This window comes from Ammospiza nelsoni, chromosome 4, assembly GCF_027579445.1.
Source record: "Ammospiza nelsoni isolate bAmmNel1 chromosome 4, bAmmNel1.pri, whole genome shotgun sequence".
Taxonomy (NCBI): Eukaryota; Metazoa; Chordata; class Aves; order Passeriformes; family Passerellidae; genus Ammospiza; species Ammospiza nelsoni.
In genome coordinates, this window is record NC_080636.1 from 46465106 (window position 1) to 46486214 (window position 21109).

The 21109-nt window shown below is 43.2% G+C and overlaps 1 protein-coding gene across 1 annotated transcript in view; it reads right to left on the reverse strand.

Moving 5' to 3' along the window:
- Positions 1-16013: 16013 nt before the first annotated feature.
- FAT4 (FAT atypical cadherin 4) overlaps positions 16014-21109 on the reverse strand; it is a 120246-nt gene continuing 115150 nt past the window's right edge. The window contains exon 17 of the mRNA XM_059470900.1: positions 16014-19356. Coding sequence (XP_059326883.1) covers positions 17489-19356 — 1868 coding nt within the window. The 3' untranslated portion in view covers positions 16014-17488. The remainder of the gene's footprint in view (positions 19357-21109) is intronic.

The following is a 21109-nucleotide window of genomic DNA, read 5'->3' on the forward strand; positions in this document are numbered from 1 at the left end:
GGCACCAAACTCTGGGAACTTTGGCTAGAGCTGATTCTTCATGTAGGTTCCTCCCACTCTTGTCCAAGAGTGAGAAGAATAGGAGAAACATCTGAAATATAAGCAGAGAAACTTCCATATTGATTCAGAGTAGTGATCCACTTTATCCTTTCTCTCAGAAGAGAGATCTCAAAAGGAGAATAAAAGTGGAAAAAAGGTCCCCATGGAAAACACTGTGAATAGCTGGCTTATCTCACAAAGCATGAAGATCTCTTGCTCTTTTTCTCTTTTCATTCCCACAGTACAGTTTAATCCTGAACGTTACAGATAGGACTTTAAATAAATTTCTCAGTTCCTGTTAGATGCTTTATGTTGGGTAATGACTCCTGAGAATGACATTCACACATTTCTTACAACCTGCCAATACACATAAGACTGTGTTTGTGTGTGCATATTTTCTAAGTTTTTAAAGTGCTGTCATTGTATTCTGTAGATTCTGTTAAATAAGCCAAGAGAAACAGAAATAGCAGCAAACAGCTATTTAAGGACAGAATAGGAAAATACACCATTGATGTATAAATCTGGGAAAAGGGGGGAAAGGATTTATAGTTTAATGTTGCTATTGACAGAGCCATACACCTTGGAGGGAATATAAATATTAATTCTTTCAGCAGTAAAGCATCTCTCCCTTTACATTCCTCTGGTGACTGATCAGCCACCACTTCTCTCTGCCCTCTTTTAAAACTTGGGTACAGTTTTGGACACAGCCAGAGCTACAGAAAATTACCTGCATTTACTTTTCTCCTCTCAAATTCTGAAGAAGAAGAGTAGGAATTTAGCTGGGTTCTTTCTCAACACTCAGATATCTATTTCTGAATAGATATCCCTGGCTGGAGAGAATTCCTGCCTGCTATTCCTGAGCAGTGGCACATCAGCATATTATCAGTTTTAAAGTATTTCAAGGCCTACTTTCTCTAAGGCTTTTGGGGGATTGTGACTGAAAAATCCTTTGCCAGGTTAAATATTTGTGTTTGGCTTTGTGATACCAGAGACACAATTTGCTAATGTTTTATACTGATCCAACTCCCATAATCAAACAGAGATTAGATTAGGACACTCTCACAGAAATATCACAAAAATTTTCTGGTGTTCCATTTTCCTCTGTTATCTTTGAGGATCACTTTTCCCATACAAATGAGAGCTACCAAAAAAAAAAAAAAAAAAAAAAAAAAAGAAAACCCAAAAAACCCCACTTGAATTTGCTGTGCTTGAATAATTCCTATAGAATGAGCATCCATCAGAGAGCTCTGATGGGACTGGCAACAGTCACTGCTCTCCTCCCACTGGGAAGTTAATGCCAGATGAAAACTTCTCTTTATCCAAAACTCAGATGTTCAGCTAAATCATTACATATGTACTTTATATTACCTATTACACACAACACAAAATATTCGCCTGATTTTAATTAGGCCGATGTTATTTGACCATCAGGGGGAAAGCAGGATGAGATCAGAGGACAAAAAAAGAACAGGTAGCATGTCAGCAACATCAGAGGGGGCTGTGCTGTGCCTAAAGTGTCTGTCACACTGTAAAGGTGCACCCTTCATATTTTCCAGTAATTTTTACATTACATTTACTTGCTATAAAGAAGCAACAATTAAAAAAAAAAACAAACCAACAAAACAAACTACCAAACTGCTTTTAAAATGGAGCAGGACATTCTCAATAGAGATATATTGATAACCCAACCTTGTGACAGCCCATCCCACAGTTTGAGGAGGTCCCATAGCCTGGCTTTGCCAAAATCAATGGGCTTGATAAAGTTACAGCAGGGGAAAAGTTTGCCACATACTTTTTCTAATTGCCAGGTGTTCAAACCATCCAGCAGCAAATTTGTTTCTGGAATCAGGCATTGGTTACTGAAATTTATTAATATATTTTTATGTTGTGAATTAAATACTTTTTCAGTGTCTTCCATTAGGGAAGCACTTTTTGTTTTGTTTATACTGCTCCAGTGCCTTGCCTTCCAAACCAGGAGGCCACTGCTAGGATGAATTTACTTAACAGTAAGCAATTTTCAGTGGAATCTCAGCCCGTTCTGAAGTTGACAAGCACAGAGACTTTCATCCAAATTTATCTCATGCAATAATTGCAAAATACTGATTTTCACTTTTCAGAAAAATATGTTTCCAAATCTTTCTGTGTACTTCAGTGATTCCTCCTAGATTGGATGTCAGGTGTGTAGGAAATGCTTTCCTTTTCCCTTACAGGTCACAGTCACTTTTATTCTGTTTAAAATTGAAGTGGTGACCTGCAATTAAGTGCTAAACAAGAAAGGATTATTTTTGTTAGGCTTGAGATCCACAGATAATTGTTTTATACCAATCTGTGGAACACCTTAATGGAAGATGAGTGACTGGGAAGGAAGTGCATCAGCATGAGGAGAATTTGGGCTGTTGACAGCTTTTGTCTCTTCTCCTTTGTCACTGCTCTTCCACTTGCTTTAAAGCTCCTTCTGCAGAAGATCATTAACTGATGTTAATGGGTTGGGTCACAATTTTAAAAAATCCTGAAAACTTCACTTTGTCTGTTTATTTAGTTGGTTTTTCTTCTCAGATGAGTGCCCAGCTGAAAATGTATTTGACACTATTAGCAGAAATTCCATCTGCCTTCCTAGCAAATCCACTTTAATATTTGTGAAATGGCCCCCAAACACCTCATTACACAATTTCCTTGATCCCATTGCAAAGTAGGTACTCAAAAGCAGGGACTCTCCACAGGATTAAAGTAATACTGGAGGCATAAGGAGTTGGTATCTAAATCCATCTGTAACCCTCCAGCACCAGAGCCCCTCCGCCAGGGACAGCCAGACCAAACCCTAGCTCTGATTCCTGCCTTTGTTTCTTCATTCCTTTTTAGGCTGTAAGTCATCAGGTGATGTTTCTTGTGCCTGATTTTGATGGACAAAGCCAAGAAAAAAGGCTCTTCTTTCCTCCTCTGGAAAGAGAAGCAGAGCAGGGAAAACACTCAGGGTTATATAATTGCTGGGCAGCCTCAACAAAGGGGAGAGAATGATGCATCTGACTCCATCTTATCAGAAGGCTAATTAATTACTTGATTATACTATATTACACTGTATTACATTACATCTAAACTGAGTCTGCCAAGCGCTCAGCCCTGCCCACCTGCCCAGAATCCTGTGACTCTCAGTCCCGACGCACACGCAAAACGCCATCACTGTGGGTAAACAATCTCCATGTTGCATTCTACTTTGGCACAACAAATAAGATAAGATTTGTGCTCCCTTTCTCTAAGGTTCAGAGAATGTGAAACCAACCCCAGAAATATTCTTGGGAGGATCTGTTCCTCGCTTTTCTCTGTGAGGAGAAATGTGGCGTCGCGAGGTCAGGGCGCGCATGGGGAGCAGCTGGATCGCACACGCTAAGGGCAGGCCGAGACTGAGCTCATGCAGCTGAGCCTGGGGAAAGGCAGCTCTGAGCCTGCCCAAAATGCCACTGCAAACAAACCCTCTCCAGGCCCAGCTGAATCACAGCTGTGTGCGTGGAGGCTGTGGTAGAAACACAAGGGAAACACCAAAATGGGTGAGTTTGGTCGTGAAATCACCGCAGCATTTCTGAATTCCCCCTCTGGGGCAGAACAGCTCAGCACTGCATCCAGATCTATTGCACACACAGTGGGTAAGCCTCCCAGTGATTTGTCAAAGGTTTAGGGTTTACATTTGTTTATAGAAATGGGTAAATGCTGGAAAGTTGGGAAATTCTTTCCAGTCTTATCTGAAACATCATGAACTTCCTTAAAAGGTAAGTTTGGGACTACACTTTCATGATGGATTCCTGGGACTTTAAAGATCTTATTCTGCTTGGAAAGGTCCAACAGCTTCAGGCTTTACTGAAACATAGCTTTCTCACTGCATTTACAACTATTTTCAATAAATTCAAGTAGTTTCAAGCAGTGCTGTCATACCAGAACCTTAAATAACTGCAAATGGTCAAGAAGTAAACCCATGCTTGCTCAGTGTGTATATACACATAGGTAAATGTACAGTAATTTGGTTTTATAACATGTCTGCCTACTTAGCAAAAGCAGATTTTCAAAATAAAATAACAACTTTTGGTATTCTAGTTTTAAAACCTTTATCACTTCTTATTTCCTTCAAATTACCTGTTTTTTTCTGATGACATTGAATGAGCACAAATTGAATGAGCAAAAAAGCACAAATTTTACCTGTAGCATAACTAAAGTTTTTGAATTACAGCCATAGCTCCACTGCTGTAACTCTATTTTTATTTCACTCTTAATTTTTAGATCAGATCCTGCTCCTGAGCATGTCTGAGATAGAACTACAGAGGGACAGATTTAAACCCAGCAAAGCCCACACTGTCAAAATTTGGCTGCCAGCTGAGAGATTTTGGAGCTGCCAGGCTTGCTGTGACACACTGACTCTATCAGGTTACAGTTCTTCTGCCTCCTCAGATTCTGCTGATTTTTCTCTTTAAAATGCAACCAGCGTTACTGAGGTATCAGAAAAAAAAAAAAAAAAAAAGAACCAAGAAAAAAAAAAAAAAAAAAAAAAAAAACAAACGAATGGCAAAACCTCAGTAATCTTTGGTCATGTTTAGCTGGAGCTGCCTGAGGGGAGTCAATGCATCTCTGCAGTGTAAATGCTGTAGTGAAAGAAAGGTTGTAGGGAGAAACTGAGCTTCTGTCACTTTAAATGTAATTAATGGTGAGCCCAAGCTTGGCTGCTGAGTGAAGATGCCATTTGGAGGAATGGCAGGAAGGGCTCGCAGAAGCAGCAGAGCATTTTGTGCATGGCAGATCTACTGAAACAAGTACAAATAACCACAGCAGTGCTGACCTTCAGCACCTTCAGCACAAACTACTCACCAGCAAACTGCATTTAGCTGAATGAGCAGCTTTTCTGGGGGGTAAAAGATCTCTAAAAGCACAGATTAATTCTGCTGATGGACCTTCCTCACCTCTGTGGAAAAGGCATTGTGTGCTTGATGGTGATGCCCAGCAAACCAGGGGGTTTGGGATGATGCAGAATGTGTGAGTGGGCAGGGTACCATGGTGGTGCTGCATGGTGCTGCCAGGAAAAGCATAGCATTTTCCAGGCTGCTCTCACAGGATGCCACACAGCTGTACACCAAAAAAAAGGTTTCAATACATCTTGCATCTGATTCTGAGCTCAGCTATCTGAGCCTCCATCAGAAATAACTCCCATGAAGCCAATTTAAAACTAATGAGAACAGAGACTCGAGCTGAGTTCTCCCTCTGCCTTATTTTCTGCCAATTACTGCCTTCTGTTGGGGCATATTTTTCCTTATGAGGCTGCAAGCCTGAGGTGGATTTCACACCCCAGCACTGCTGGGTTCTGTCTCTGTCCCTGAGAGCACCAGTGCGGCTCTGCAGCCATGGCCCCACCACTCCTGCCCACTGTACCAAGGTGCTCTCAGCCAGGGGACACCTGGAAAGGGATGATCTCAGCTGGGAAGCATCTAGAAATCGATACCACCTCACACCATCCAGGTAACTCAGCCCAAGAAGAAAACCTGCAGGCACATGTTCGAAAGCACTGAGGTCTGGGAAGGCAGTAGGTTGTTGCCTTCACTCAGTGCCAATGTCAATTTGTCTCTCTGAAAAGGATTTTTGCACTTCTGTTTGCGTTTCAGCACTATAGAAATGCAAGGAATTTTGAGGTGATTTTAGCTTGGTTATCTCCCTCCCTCCCGAAAAATGTAACCAAGTGTTCTGTGACCTGACATGATGCCAACAGATGCAACATGTGTTTAAAAAAATAAGAAAAGGACATAGGAGAGGAGAAAGTAAAAAAAAAAACAAGAGAAAATGGGAAAGGAAGGGACCATCTGAACAAACTGCAGTTTGCTAGTTCCTCAAGAGACAAAAGCAGCTTCAGCAAATGCTGTTTTGGAAGGTTCAGTGCTGTTTTCTCTCACCAGCATTTTGTGGAATGACTCTGGCAGAGTTTTACTGGTCAGACTGTCAATATATACAATGCTAATACAATAATAAACATCCAGAGTCATGACTCCAGAGCCAGGCTGTTGATAGAGGAGAGCTTTGGAAACACAATGGTTTACTGAGGGTAGTCTCCCTTCCTCCCAGTCTCAGCAAGCTTATTTATTTTTTCAGGGTCTTCTTATCATGGAATATTAAAAACAACCCTTCCTTTCCAAATAAAAGAACCACCCAGCAGCACAAAGAGGAGTTTTCTTGTAAAGACAATGTGCAGATAGCAAGAATAATATTGCTATTTTTTCCTGCTTTAAGGTTGAGTGTTTGCTCCCACTTAATCCATAATAAGCCTGCCTTTATTTCAATGAACTCATTCACCATGTAAATGCCAGCAGACTCTTCCAACAGTATTTATGGAAATAAGCCACTTTGACAATGCTCTGCTACGCTTCCTGTTATTCTGAAAGCAAACTAAAGCAATTAGGTCTTGATAACTCTGGAGTCACTGGATGCTGAGTTAGGTTTTTTGATTTTATAGACGAAAAAGTTTAGCCAGGAACGATATAATGGGTACGACATGGAAGGGCCCTGCTTTATGCACAAAGCTGTCCAAGGCCAGCTTGGATGGAGCTCTGAGCACCCTGGTCTGGTGAATGACATCCCTTCCCATGTCAGGGACTGGGGTAGAGATGATCTTTGAGGTCCCTTCCAACCCAAACCCTTCTGTGATTCGCTACAGGGCCCACGTGGACAGAGCACAGGGTTCATGTGGGGCTGCACTGAGAGGGTCACATTTTAGTCTGGCTGTCCTTCCATCTGCACTTTGGTAAGTGCTACGTGTTCCCTCAAGTTTTTCCTAGGTTTACAGCTTCTGGCTGTATTTGATCATCCATATATAGAGCACATAAAGTGCTCAAAGAAGTGTGATATTAACACGGGGGAAAAGCCATCCCAGGCCAGGAAAGACTGAACAACAAAATGTAGATCAATTACCCCAGCTCTATGCAGACTGTGGAACTAGGAAATGGGCCTAAATGCTGCTCACACATCAGTGCTTATATCCATGATTTGGAGGATAATTCTTTAATTTGAGGAGAAACCAGAAGGATATCCCAAAAGGGCCCCATAGCCTGAGTTCTTCTGGACAAAACTTGCTCTGGCAAAGGCTGCTACATCCTCCTGATGCATTACTAAGAGGAGACTCAAGTGAGAAAGCTTTTTTTCAGTGTCAGGGACTAGTCATTCCCTTTGCTTTGGGAAAGGAGTTTTCAGCAAGAATGTGGCACTTTTTAAATAGGGAGAGGAGAGGAGGACAGGAAAAACCACAGCTGGTGTCCTCAGAGAAAAAAAAAAACAAACCAGAGAGTGGCAAGTCTGCAGTGGGGAACTCCTTAAAAGGGTCTTTCATGTGGTTCTGCATCAGACAAACTCATTTACTGAGCTATTTCAGCATTTTTGGTCAGTGGGTGACCAGGTCATTATGGTGTAAAACACAGCTTATATATATGTTTCTCTTTGTTCTTTATTCCTGACCCCAAATCCCCACGGGCCCTGGGTGGGGAAAGCTAATTAGATATATTGATGAAGGTTACTGCAGTATTTCTGTGCAGAAGCTGAGGAGGGGAAAGTTTCAGGGCTATAAGCTGCATCCTACTGCTTAACCCATGACCACTTCTCATGTGCTATGAACTTCCGTAAGGTTCTCTTATATATTAATACTAATAACATATTAATATATTATATTATAATATGTAATATATTATTATAAATATAAATAACAATAAATAATAAATATTATTAATATTAATATATAATAGTCATATTATTACTATTACTTTTATTTCTGTGGTGAGCAAGTAGGTTTGGAGTGCTAGTTGAACACGGCCAGCTGAAGAGCTGCAAGGTGATCCCTGAGCCCCAGGAGCACCCAGTCACCCTCTGAAGGGCCATTTCCTCACTAGAAATACCAGAAATCAGGAATAAAGAGGAAGGAATTCGTCCCACCACAGCTGCTCCCAGGGCAGCAATCCTCAGTGATGTATAGAGTGGAAAATATGTCAGAGCAGTTCAGCAGGAACCAGAAAAAAAAAAATCATGATGAAGAGAAGCGAGGCTGAGTGACAAAAGAGTCATGAAACAAACATCCAACCACAAATAATTTGTTGGTTTCATTGGTTCCCATTCTCCTGCTGACATGGCATGTTTTCCCCCACTGACTGTGCCTACCCTATCAAACCTGGGGCTGCTTGCTCCAGAACAAAAATGAACATAATCCATGGGCAAATCCTTGTGTGTCCCTCGTGTCTGCACGTGAGATCAGCACAACCAAGGAAAAGGGATGCCAGGATGAAGTGGGAAGATGAAACAGAGGAGATCTGTGTGATGGTTGACCATCCTAGCAGCAAATCTGTCCTGGAAGAGAGGGAAGCACAAGGAAAGGCTCACACTGGAAGCTGAAAGCACCCTGGTGCTTTCTCAGAGGTGGACAGGGATTTGTCTCCTCCATGTGTGCTCTGTCAGTATGGAAGGTCATCTGCAAGCCACTTCTTAATCCTCAAAAAGCAGAGGAAAGAGCCCACTAGAACCAAAAGTAAGTAAAGCACAATAGAGCAGTTAAGACCATAAAGAGCCACTTGGAAAGAACCTTAAAAGTCTTGTTCCACAGAACCCTTAAGAGTTTAGGAAAACATAAAGGAGCCCTTGAAAACATTAAGTTGCCTGCTGCTTTTTTGTTTAGGAATCTCCATCCAGCTGTCACAAGAAAGATACACAGGCTCTTGGACACTTCCCCAACAGCTCTCATTTTAGATAATGTAAATAACATTTTTTACATTAACATCTTATTTATGTAGGATCTTCTGTCTCAGCAGATGTCCTACAGCTGTAGGTGTATAAAATACAAAGCAGGGCTGGGGGCACTGGGGGAGGATTCATCTCTTCCCTGTACTCAGGCAGCTCAGGAGGCAATCCAGTGGTGCCATGGAAGTGTTATCAGCTAATATCACACGAGCTGGATATCAGGCCACAGCTGACTAAAACTCAGTTTGTCTCATGCCTTGATGCCCCACATATAATCTTTTTAAGTCATAGATGTAGAAGTGGTGTAATTATTTTTAGAGAAGCCATTTCTATTTTTAGGCAGAAGAGAGCAGGTGGAATAGAATCACAGGAGAGTTTGGCTTGGAAGGCAGCTCATTCCAGCCTCCACCTTCCCCTATCCCAGTTTACTCAGAGCCCCATCCAGGCTGGCCTTGGACACGTCCAGGGATCCAGGGGCAGCCACAGCTGCTCTGGGCACCCTGTGCCACAGCCTCACCACCCTCACAGGGGAGAATTCTTTCTACTAATGCATATTTCCCCTACTGCAACTGCTCACAGATGTCTGTGAGCTGTGCTGCTGTCATTAACTAAGCACATGGAACCAGCTCCTCAGCTGCTGCTTCCAGCAAAAAGAGGCCATTTTTGCACCAGGACTTAAAAACCCTTCAGAGCAAAAAAGCACCATGAGGCAGTAGTTAGACCCAGGAATCTGCACTATTTAATCCTGTTTACACCATTTATCAAAGGCAGATTTCAGCTCCACAACCTGCTGCTTGCTGCTGAGGAGTCCCACAGCTCTGCCCCTTGCCTTTGTTTTCCAGGCACTGTAAAGTCTGCAGATTTGTTTTTCACCAAGTGAATGTCTCCTGCCAAAGGGCAGGGAAGTGCTGATCAGACAAGTTGGAAAAGGTTCTCTTAGTTGTCATACCACAGCTTTTCTCTTGTCACTGACATTTTCCAGATTAAAAACTCTCAGTGCTCTACAAGATTCATTTGTAAGTGTAAAAAAACCACCAAAAAAACATTTCAAAACGTCTGCTGCAGAGAAACCCTATTAAAAATCCAGGACATGCTGTACTGCATGAGCAGAACAGTTAGATATGTACATGCCTGGCTATTTCATGGATGGAAAAAGAAAAATTGACCCAATTACAGACCTGTCATACTCCACTTCTCTCTTCAGAGTATTGGATGTCACCGAAACCAAAGCAAACAGCCAAGCTCATTTCCCATGACAAACATCCACGGACATCTTAAAGTCAAAACAGAAGCAACCAAAAGGAGAAGGCAGAGGAAACTCTGACAAAGCTTCAGAAACCTTGTCAGATGCAATTATTCAGTGAGTGCACTCAAATCAATGAAAAAGAAGGGCCCTCTTTGCCAGAGAAAGCATTGAAAAGTTTCAAGGTGATGGTATTTTCAGCATTAGCTTCATAAAAAGCTTCCCTTGGTTTTAATGCTAAGAAAAGGTGAATAAAACCAACCCTGAGAAAGCCAAATGGGATACAGAACAACAAACAACAACAGAATTTCTGGTAGCAGCAAAAAAAGATCAAAATGAACACAATTCAATATAATATCCCTCATAATAATAAACTCCCACCTCACTGTAATTAAAAACTTCAAAATCAAAAATAAGTTCTGTTGAAGTAGCAACAATATTTCTTACCTCTTTCATGAAACTCAAGCTGCAAACCAGTTTGGAGGAAAAAAATGGATAAAATCCCTAAATATAACAGGATTAGAAAAGCTCCAAGTGACACCCATGGCCAGGGCATGATTTGCCCCAGCTGGAAAGAATTTCCTAATAAACCTCAGGCTAAAAGTTTCAAGCATCACTGGCACTTACCAGGAATGACCTCCCTCAGGAGCAGTAGAGAGCAATTGCCATCCTCAGGGACTTATTTGTTCCATCAGGATCTCTCTCCTACTTGTGCTTTGAGTGATTGGATGGTGCTGTAAATGCAGCCAGGGCACTGGAGACTCTGTGGGTAATTTTAATAAAAGTGTATTTGACATGGATAGAATAATCTGGTTACTTGGATTTTCTGTGGCATTTCTGGGAAGCCAGAGTTTAATGCAATTCCATAAAACATTTGTTGAAATGTTGGGGTGCTCCAGTAGATTAGATACACAAATTTTTGGCTTTCAAAGGATTGCATTCTTAAACCCTGTTACCTTCGAGTGCTTTCAGCTTTGATTAAATCTCAAAAAAGTCCCCTTAGATTCCAGCCTATTTTGCCTGTACAGACTCCAAACCAGATATATATATGAAAGTATATAAAGTCAAAACCAGAACAGGAGTTAGATCAAACCCTACAGGGTGATGTTGTGGATGTCCTAACCCTGGAAGCCAGATTGGATGGGGCTGGAAGCAGCCTGGTCTACTGTAAATTGTCCCTGCCCATGGCAGGGAGGTTGGAACTGGGTGATTTTTAGGGCCCCTCCTAAACTAAAGCCTTTGCTGTTCCTTTTCCTGGTGGCAGTAAGGGGCTCAGACTGAAATACCAATCAATTTTCCCTCACAAAAGCATTTTCTCCCTTGTAAAAGAGCATTTTACAGAAATTCACAGGCAGTTGGGAATGTTGTCCTGGCAATATATCCAAAGCCACGGCTGCCTTGGGACAGCAGCGTGCTCCAAGCATTCCGAGGCTGAGGGTGGGTTTTCTTTATCAGAACTCGCTGCTCCCTCTCAAAGCTAGCAGGCTGCCCTGGCAGGAGCTCAGAATAACATGTCACGATGATTTCAGCCCCTCCTGCCAAGCAGGGAGGTGTCACCATCACAGCAAAGGCATTCCATGCCACACAGGGTTGCGCGGCTCTGCAAAGCCCAGCCCGTTCTGATGATGGTGATAAATTCTACAGGTGTAAAAAAATATATATATAAAACATGATTAATTTTCCTTTTTGACATGCTTAATATCAGTTGTTTTGAGAGAACAAACCATTCCAGCTCTCCCTTAGCTTTCTACGAACTACAAGGAATTCTTGTAAAACGATGCTGTCACATAGTTTCTCTGCCAAGGTTTAACAAATTGTTTTAATAAAGGCTTGCATTATTGAAAAAGAGCTGTATTTTAAAGGAAATTACAACGTTTATTTGTAAGGATTCTAGATTATTGCACCAAAATGTGCTTTTTGAATGATTCATCAATATCCATTCCTCATCCCCTATGTTCTTCTATATTAATGTTTGTTCTCTATATTAATGTTTATCTCTTATTCCCCAATTTGCTGTTCTAGCTAATTGCACAAGATATGCAAGGAGAAACATTTCTAAATCACACTCTGGCTTTTAAAAGGCTCAGGGGAAATAAACCAACGAATGGGAAGACAGGGACCTGTTTATTTTCCCTGCTCCTTGTCTGACAGGCTGCACAAAGAGTCACAGGGATTAAGGGGAACGCATGGAATCACAGGGAACAGTGGCTTGGGTTTCTATGGCTGGGGGCAGGCAGGTTGCTGATCTGTTTTCCAGACCTGGAGTCCTGGCAGGGAATTTGCTGGGCATTAATTGCCACGTGGAATGAATGCCCACGGGTGTGTGCCTTGCCACACATACGTGTCTCAGAATCACTCAGCCTGGAAAAGACTTCCAAAATCAGAGTCCAACCATGAATCCAGCACTGCCAAATCCACCACTAAACCACCTCCCCAAGTGACACATCCTTGCTTGAACGTTTCCAGGGATGATGATTCCACCACTTCCCTCGAGAGCCCGTTCCAATGTCTGCTCCCCTTTGTTCTCCCAGCTGATGACACCACCTGTGAGTTATCCAAGACACCACACATCATCCTTGGGCTCACTCTAGAAAGACTGAAATGTTTTTAACCCCTTTGCTGTTGATTTGTCCCGACTGACACAAACTTTCTGATGTGGGGCTTTCATCTTTATTTTCTTCCAGCTGACACTGTTTGGTGACTCCCTAAAAATGCTCCCTCTGAGAGGATGCAAATTAAAGCTAACTGAATGTAGTTTAGCATTGCTGTTTCCCAGAGGTTAGGAGGGGCCATTTCCACTCATTCTCCATCTCTTGCCAGGTGTGCTTGTAAAAGAGGAAGGAAAGCAACATCTTGCTGGACCCTCATTTTGCCCCACACTGGAAGCAGAGGAGCGGGAAGATGGTGGAAGATCAGGATGAAGCCAAGCTCCAAGCAGGCACAGTGTGATCCCTATGGATGCCAATGGAATGCTGACATTTGAGTGCCTCAGGGCACCATGCAGGGTCTTCCCTTTGAGGGTTCTCATCAGAAAAAGGGCTTGGTGGAAGCCACTTCTGAAAATTGAGAAAAAACTGTTTAACATTTCTGAAAATACTTCCTGACAGGTGGAGTGTCTTCCTCTTCCCCACCAGTAAATGACAACTTAAAAGAACAGATATGGGATGTTCATGTGGGGAATTACTTTTTTTTTTGTACATTCTCACAAATTAAATAAATGTGGCCCTAAAATTGAAGAGCAAGTCTCTTGAGGATTGACTTTGTGAAGCCCAGAGATAAAGGTCCTTTTAAACTCAAAGTGCAACTTAGGAAGACTTTACTCACTGCTGATTCTTTCAATACAGGAAGATGAAACCTCAAAGCCACTGGAAAAAGGCTGTAAAAATTACCAAGAATCCAACCATATTTTATTGCTGGAAAAAGCTCCTGTAAGATGGCTGAATGGAAAGTGAGGTTCATGCAAAACGTAGAAAAGGCCAGTTGAGTGTAAATATCTAAATTTTAAAAAAAGACATGTTGTGGTGTTGACTACCTAAACACAAGCTGTAAGTCATCCTCATTAGGTGGTCTTTATAGAAAACCAAAGTGAGCACATCAGGATGAACAAAGCACTAATTTCACAGAGCAGAGGAAAGAATGGTGGAATTAATACACAGATGGTCATAGAAAAGGCTAAAATGGTGAACAGTAAAATGCTAGGATGATAAAGCAGAGAGATCAACATTTTCACTTTCTCAATCCTACTTAATAAAATAGCAACTTATTCCCTTCATCATCTTCTCCTAATTGTCCTTCCCAATTTCAAAGGATCCACAATTACAAGTCTCTTCTAGAATCCAGTTAAGAAAATACCATTTACACATCCTAACACTGAAGGAGAATAATACTATTACTTGAATTTTGTCCTTCAAAATCACAGTCTACAATAAAGACAGGACTCTCAAAGAGCTTCCACCACATCTAATTTACCTTATGAACACTGGCAGCTTGAGTCCTTTGGCTGGCTCCATCTGCTGCTTTTGAAGCCATCAGTGAGACCCTGCACCCCCTTCCAGCCCCAAGCCCTATCATTCCCAGACTGGAGTCATGTGGCTCCAGCTGGATTTTGCACTGCTAACCGATACTCCCTGACACAGGTTGTGGTCTGCAGCTCAGACTCACAGTCTGAGCCTGACGGGGGATGTTTTCACCAAAACGTGGGACTTTACATTACTTTTCAATGTAATGCGCTTTACTTTTAATTTTGTGGTTTTAACATTACAAAACGTTGATGAAAAATACTGAGAAGTCTTGGATCGGATAAATCTAGATTTCACTCCTTTTATTCATTTATTCCTCTACCACAAATGACAGAATTTTTGTATTTTCCTTTTCATATTTTCCATCTCTAAAGAAGAGAATGCCAAGTAAATCTGCCATTTCTCTGTCCATTTTCATCTAATCAGTAACATCATCAGGAGAAAACATCTCCACCTAAGCTGACAAAGACAATTCAAGCACTGTACCAGCAGAAAGACAGGTCAGAGACAAATTGCTGACATGAGATGTGTTTGGAGGCTCCTGTGCACTGCAGTGAGCAATGCAGACTGTTTTTCTTTCCACATATTTATGACTTATAATACGTCCCAGATCCTGAAACAGGACCGTGTAGTTGTGATGATGAACCAGGGGAATTATGCAGCTCACTCCCTCACAACTGGTAACTTTGGATGATTGCTCCACATGATTCACTTGGAACCCTTTGCTGATCCTCATCATGAAAGAATTATAAAAAATGGGCAGGAATGGATCGTATGTATAAGTGTCAAAAACATCCCTATGCCTTTCAGAAACAGGGAAACAAGGAAACCAGTAAAATATACATTTGTCTGCCATAAAGTGTCAAAATTTAGAGGAACACACTACCCCCCTGGGTAAATTGTACACTGTGCTAAAGCTATGACATGTACTTTGTGTAAATCCACACTGCATATTATTCCCCTTTAGCAAAACTTTTTGATAAATTCAGAATGCTTAACAGGCATAACACAGCCCTCAATATGTTTGGTGTTACATTTAAAAGCTTTCATTTGCTAAAGTTTTCATGTGTTATTAAAATCACTGCTTGGATGTGGTACAATTTGTATTAAAGGATAATATTCAAACTAAACATACAGCTTTTTAACAGATGTTTAATTACAGCTGCTCCTCAAACTCTGAAATCACTTGTGGAACTCACGTTATTTCAGATGAAACTACTTACATGCCAATGTGGGCTACTTTGGCCCATTATCTTCACACTTTTGCGGGGCATGATGAAGTTGGGAGCACTTTTAGCCAAAAAGAGCTGGATCCTAATTGCCAGTTTTGAGACAAAATAAACTCTAAACCAAACGTGATATACATAACCCCCCCTTGAATTGTTGTCCTTTTTCTAAGTTCTTTACACTTACCACAAATTCAGTGTAACCTCAGAACTCACCTCTTGCCTGCAGCCTAAACTTTTTCACTCTCTGCAATCTCCAAGAAGTTGTCCAAGTCTGATTTATCCCTTTGTAAGTATAAAAGAATGCAGTTATTTATTGTTCAGCTGCTGCTTTATGACAGAAAGACCTTGTTCTCACACTCCTCACTGTCTGTCCACTGGAAAGCTCCAGCTTGGAGCAGAGGTGGAAATCGTGGTTAACAAATGTGAAACCATTGCTGCTAATAAAACCTTATGGACTAAAATACAGGTTTTATTGTTTTATTAGAAATATGAAAGCAGATTTGGTGCTTTTTGACATTATCTTATGCTCAACAACCTCATAATACCCTTCTCCATCTTTCTGAGATATGTACTTGCTTCTTAAAGCCTGTTTTCTGATTAAGAAGTTTATATAGCTTAAAAACCTTATGACTTAAACCCCAAAAGTGAAGATCAAGGAGTGGAAATTAGAGAGAAAACACAAAAGGTTTCCAATAACACACACTAAAGATTTTAAATAAATATTTTAATTCTATTATTGGCATTTACAGGTAGAAAGCATACAGTATGTTACAATTTTATCAAAATGTGAAAAATATGGATGTTACATAAGTAACAAATGTAAAAAAAGTATTTTTCTTACCTTCCCTGAAAGTAAGAAAACTATTCAGCATAGGAAAATATTGATATAAAAACACAGCTTACGTAAAAAAAAAAAAATTGAAGTTTTTACACAGTACAACAGGTTCATCAGATCTGCATGAAGATGTAAGGACTTTGTGAGATTCTATTTCACCTACAACTTTAGGGAACTGGGGGCAACTGGTAAGCTACATTAATGAATCTACAAGTAGTTTTCCCTCATATCTGCTTCAAAATGCTAGAGTGCAGTAATTTTCTATACAATAAATAATTCTTCAAAGTTTCCACCGTAGAAAATCATAGAATGCAGAAAATGCCGCTCCAAGGTCACAGAGGCTAGGCAGTGCTTTAATGATAATTACGATAATACTTATTATAGTGCTTTATAATGTCGAAGCACTTCAGAAGAGTTCACTAATTAGGGAACTGAGTGTTCTTCCTACCTTTCCATGGTACAGGTGGGAAAATGGGATCAGGGGAGAAGCACAGGCTGCAGCAGAGATGTGGGAATGGACAGGTTTGTCCCTTGCTGCTGTGAGCCAGGGGCCTGGGCTGACAAATGACCATCAGGAATCAATGAGAAGGGGCAGGAAGGGACCAGGATTAAGTAAGCATCCCCAATAAAAAAAAATTCATAGAGATTCAGAAGCTCTCACACAACTTTGTCCAAAAAAAAAAAAACAAACAGGAGCAAACAAACAAAACAAAAAGAAAGAAACTTGAAATGAAAAAATAAACTGAAAAGGAGAAAAAAACCAAACTCCTAAAGTGCTGACTGGCTTGGGCTGCTTCTAGCACCTCTTGTATGGAATAAGACTTACAGCAAGCACTGTTGCCAGCAATTATTCAAGCTGATTTATTCCATAAAGTCACATGTGAGCAACTGCAGGATATGGTAACTACATTTTCTGAGACACCTCACTACTGTAGTTCCTTCATTCACCATCTTACTTCCATGCACTTCTTAAGGAAAATGGAATCCTCAGTACTCTTGCATTGTAGAACATGTTAGTAGCTGGAGACAATATGCACATCCTTCACAATTGAAACAAAAAATTAGTTCATTTTCAGAACAAAGCATTATTAATTTAAGAACCACGAACCAAACAATGGTAAATAGGAAAACCCTTTCCAAAGGCTGCATGCCGAATATCTGGTTTGCAAATACAATGCATGCAGGAGAAATAAATTCATCCAAGCATAATTAAATTAAAAATGTCTCAAGTCTCTCTTTCAGCAGCATAATGGTTATTATTTTTAAAGTCTCCTCCAACCAGACTGGCCTGGGGATCAGATGCTGACCTTGGCTTTTCTACAACCATATAATGGTTTGAGCAGTCCCCGTGGCTTTGCACTGTGGCAGTACCAGGGGACAAAGCCTATACATACTGTTCTGCTTCCCCCTCCTTGGAAACAGCCTTGGCCGTACCACCCTTGCTCTCTTCACTCACTGCTGCTGCTGCTGCTGTTTTTTCAGGAAGCGATGCCAAATCTTTGAAAACATCCACGTAATGCCCAAAGCCCGGGCCCCAGTTCAAGAGGCTGTCCCAGTTGAAGCTTGCCGCGGGCTGGCCCAGCTTGGCGGGCAGGGAGCTGTCCCCGGGTGTGGTGCCCGCCGCTGGTGCGCCCTCGCCGCGCCGCCCCGGGTACCGCCGCGGCTTCAGCCTCGAGCCGTAGTTGTCCTCGTCGTCCGCGTCCGACTCGTTCACCTGCGACAACTTGGGCATCCTGGAGGTGTAGGCCACGGGCTTGTCGCGGTCGTACTCCATCTCGGAGCAGGTGAAGGACTCGTGCGAGTCGCTGTCGGAGGAGGACTCGGGCGCGGGAATGCCGTCGGCCGGGTTCCTGGTGCGGGACAGAGGCCTCCTGCAGTCCTCCTCGGAAGAGGAGCGGCCGTGGTCCGCGCTGCAGATGCTGGGGTTCCTGGGGCGGGGGGTGTTCAGTCTCTCCACCTCTTCGATGGACAGCCCCACCGGGGGAGACGTCTCCAGCGGGATCTGCCCGATGGGCTGCTTCAGGCGGCTTCCCGGGCGGGAGCTGTGGCCCGCCATGGTCTGGGGGCTCTTGCTTCTTCTGCCCAGCCGAGTGGCGTAGTTGAAGATGCCGGGCTGGCAGACGTCGCCGTGCATCTCCAGCGGGCTCCCTTCCCTGATGGCGAGGTGCAGCTCCCTGGCTGGGCTGTGCCTGTAGAACGTCGAGGATTTGGAAAAGGGTGCGGGGCTGTGCCGAGACAGGGGGTTGGGAGTGGGGCACGCCGAGTGGCTCAGGGACGTTGTCCTCAAGCCCTGCCCGTAGGCGGGCTGGTAGGTCAGGCTGCTGGCTCCCAGGGGCATGGGGGACTGCCGGGCGAAGCCCAGCGGGCTGTGCCTCTGGATGGAGAACTTGGGTGTGTGACTGCGGAACTGCTTGTAGTGCTGGATGATGTCGGCGTCGGAGGGGGCGATGCTGCTGGCGTTGTCGATGTCGTAGTGCTCGATCTCGGGCTCGGGAGAGGCCAGCGGGGCGCTGGGGATGGTCTCCGTGGCATGCGGGATGTCCGTCTCATCGTAGATGAGATAAGGGTTTTCCCTTTCGATGATGTCGGGTTTTGGGTTCCCCTCGGGCTGCTTCCTGATGGTCATGTCATCACCGTAGGGCGGGATGTTGTCAGGGTCATCAAATGCCACGTTCTCGCTCCCTTTCTTCTTCTTCTTCTGCTTCGTTTTCTTCTCCTCTTTGGGCCCCTTTGACTTCTTGCCCCGGCACTGGTTGCAGAGGATGAGGCTGAGCACCAGCAGCGCCAGGACGGTGGCGCAGCTGCCCACGATGGCCGGCACGGCCCAGAGCGGCAGGGACAGTTCCGCAGGGTGTGGGGACGGCAGGCACACGTGGCCACCGTTGACGCCCGCCCTGCACTCGTGGCCGGGGGCGCACAGCACGCCCAGGCAGGCCACCACGGTCTCGCACGTCCGTCCCGCGTAGGCCTCGGGGCAGCTGCAGGTGAAGCCGGCGTGGGGCCCCGGCTCGCAGCTGCCCCCGTTGAGGCAGGGGCTGGAGGCACAGGCGCCCGGCGGCACACACTGGTAGGCGAACCAGCGGTTGATGCACATCAGCTCGCCCCAGCAGGGATTGCTGGCGCACACGTCGGGGCCGCGGCAGCCCGTCTTCACCGAGGGGTCTGTTCTGGAGAGCGTGGCCAGGCTGTGCTTGCCGGAGAAAGGAAGAGTCTCCCCGCCGTACTTGATGTAGGAAATGCAGCCACTGAAGCCTTAAAGAGGGGAAAAAAGGGACAGAGGTGTTGGGAGCTGAAGGCTGAGCGTGCACTGTCAACAGTGCAGTACACACTCACTGTACATACTCCACTGTTCACTAAATAAGCCAAGAATTCACATGGTTATCATAGAGAAACATCCATTCTAACAGCACTTTATGTCTTTAAATTGAGTATGAATAACTACGATGCGCTATCAACAGCGTGGTACATACTCACTGTACATACTCAGTATGTACTACACTGTTCACTGAATAAGCCAAGAATTCACATGGTTACCACAGGGAAACATCCATTCTAACAGCACTTAATGTCTTTAAATTGAGTTTGAATAAATACGATGTCTGATGACTGAAATACAGTATATTCAATATATTCAGTATATTCAATGTATTTCAGTGTATTCAATATACTGAAATGCTTTTGTCTCCTGATTTTCCCATATCTCTAAAACTTCTTATCATTTCCCACAGAGAATCCCGAGGGCAGCTGGCTTGGCTGTGCTAACACCAGGCATTATTTGAGTTTGCCCAACGTGCTTCAGCTAAGCCTCCTGTCCCTTAAATTCATGGCAGTGCTTTTGTTTCTCTGAATCTTGAGGGGCCTTTCCCCAAACTTCCCATACATTGGTTGCAGTGCTACCCTACAACCAATTTTAGTGCTGTGAGAGCCCAGGAGATGGAATTATCCCCAGGCTGTGTGCAGTGACTGAGTGAGGTCACAGGAAAATTCAGCCTTTTGCCAGCCCAATAATCCTGTGTTCCCCTGACTAAATCCTTTCTGGAAGGGTTTTGAGGTAGTGCAACCTTACGGGGATCTCTGCTTGGAGCTGTGGCAAAATGGTACACAGAGATGGATACCACCACTCTGTCATGAGACAGCAAATACACTTGAGTGGTATGAGATGCTGTTAAAGGTTTAGAATCCTCAGGGTTGAAGATTTAGGTTCAGTTGGGAGCCCAAGCAAAAGTGATGATCACCTTGCTGCATGCATGGTGGTTCCTTGTAGTACTGATGTGATAAACAATTTGTCACATCTACCTGGATTTGGAAATGTTACTGGACACAGCAGCTTCACAGCCTGTCACCTCGTGTGTTGTCTGCCTTTAACAGCACTGCAGATATTTTTGACTCTGAGTTCATGCAGAGTTTTATACCAGAGCCTTGTAAATCCTTGGTATGTCGTACCCAATGTAATCCAATATTAAAATAAAATCATATGAATAAGGGATTTTGGACTGTGTGTCTGCTTAATGGAAGCCAGACATTCCTAATTTGTCTGCCACAGCGTTGGGCAGTGGTGAGAGGTTAGTGTCCTCAATTTTCCTTGTTCCAGCTTTCCTAAAGCCTCTGCTTTTTCCATGCACACGCTGCTCATAAAACATACCTGTAAAAAGGGTAAAGGTCAGCACAGCATCCACAAGCTTTTACACCCCATTTCATACATATTCACAATACACAAGTGTAAAGTGTGAATCTACTCCACTCAAAAATACTTTATCTGGTCACAATTCATGAAGCCAGGAAGATTCTTCAATATAGAAATATGTGAAAAATACATCTGTATTGTCTGGAGAATCTCATGTTTTGCAGCTAAAAATCACTTCCATCTTTACCTAGCACTTGGGAAATGATATCAAATATGTGTTATCTACTTCTTTTGCCAGGGTTTGAGACAGTTACTTTAACTCTTAAGGGAGACTGATTTGCTCCTTAACAGCTAGACATCAGTCAGAGGGTGTTCCCTTAT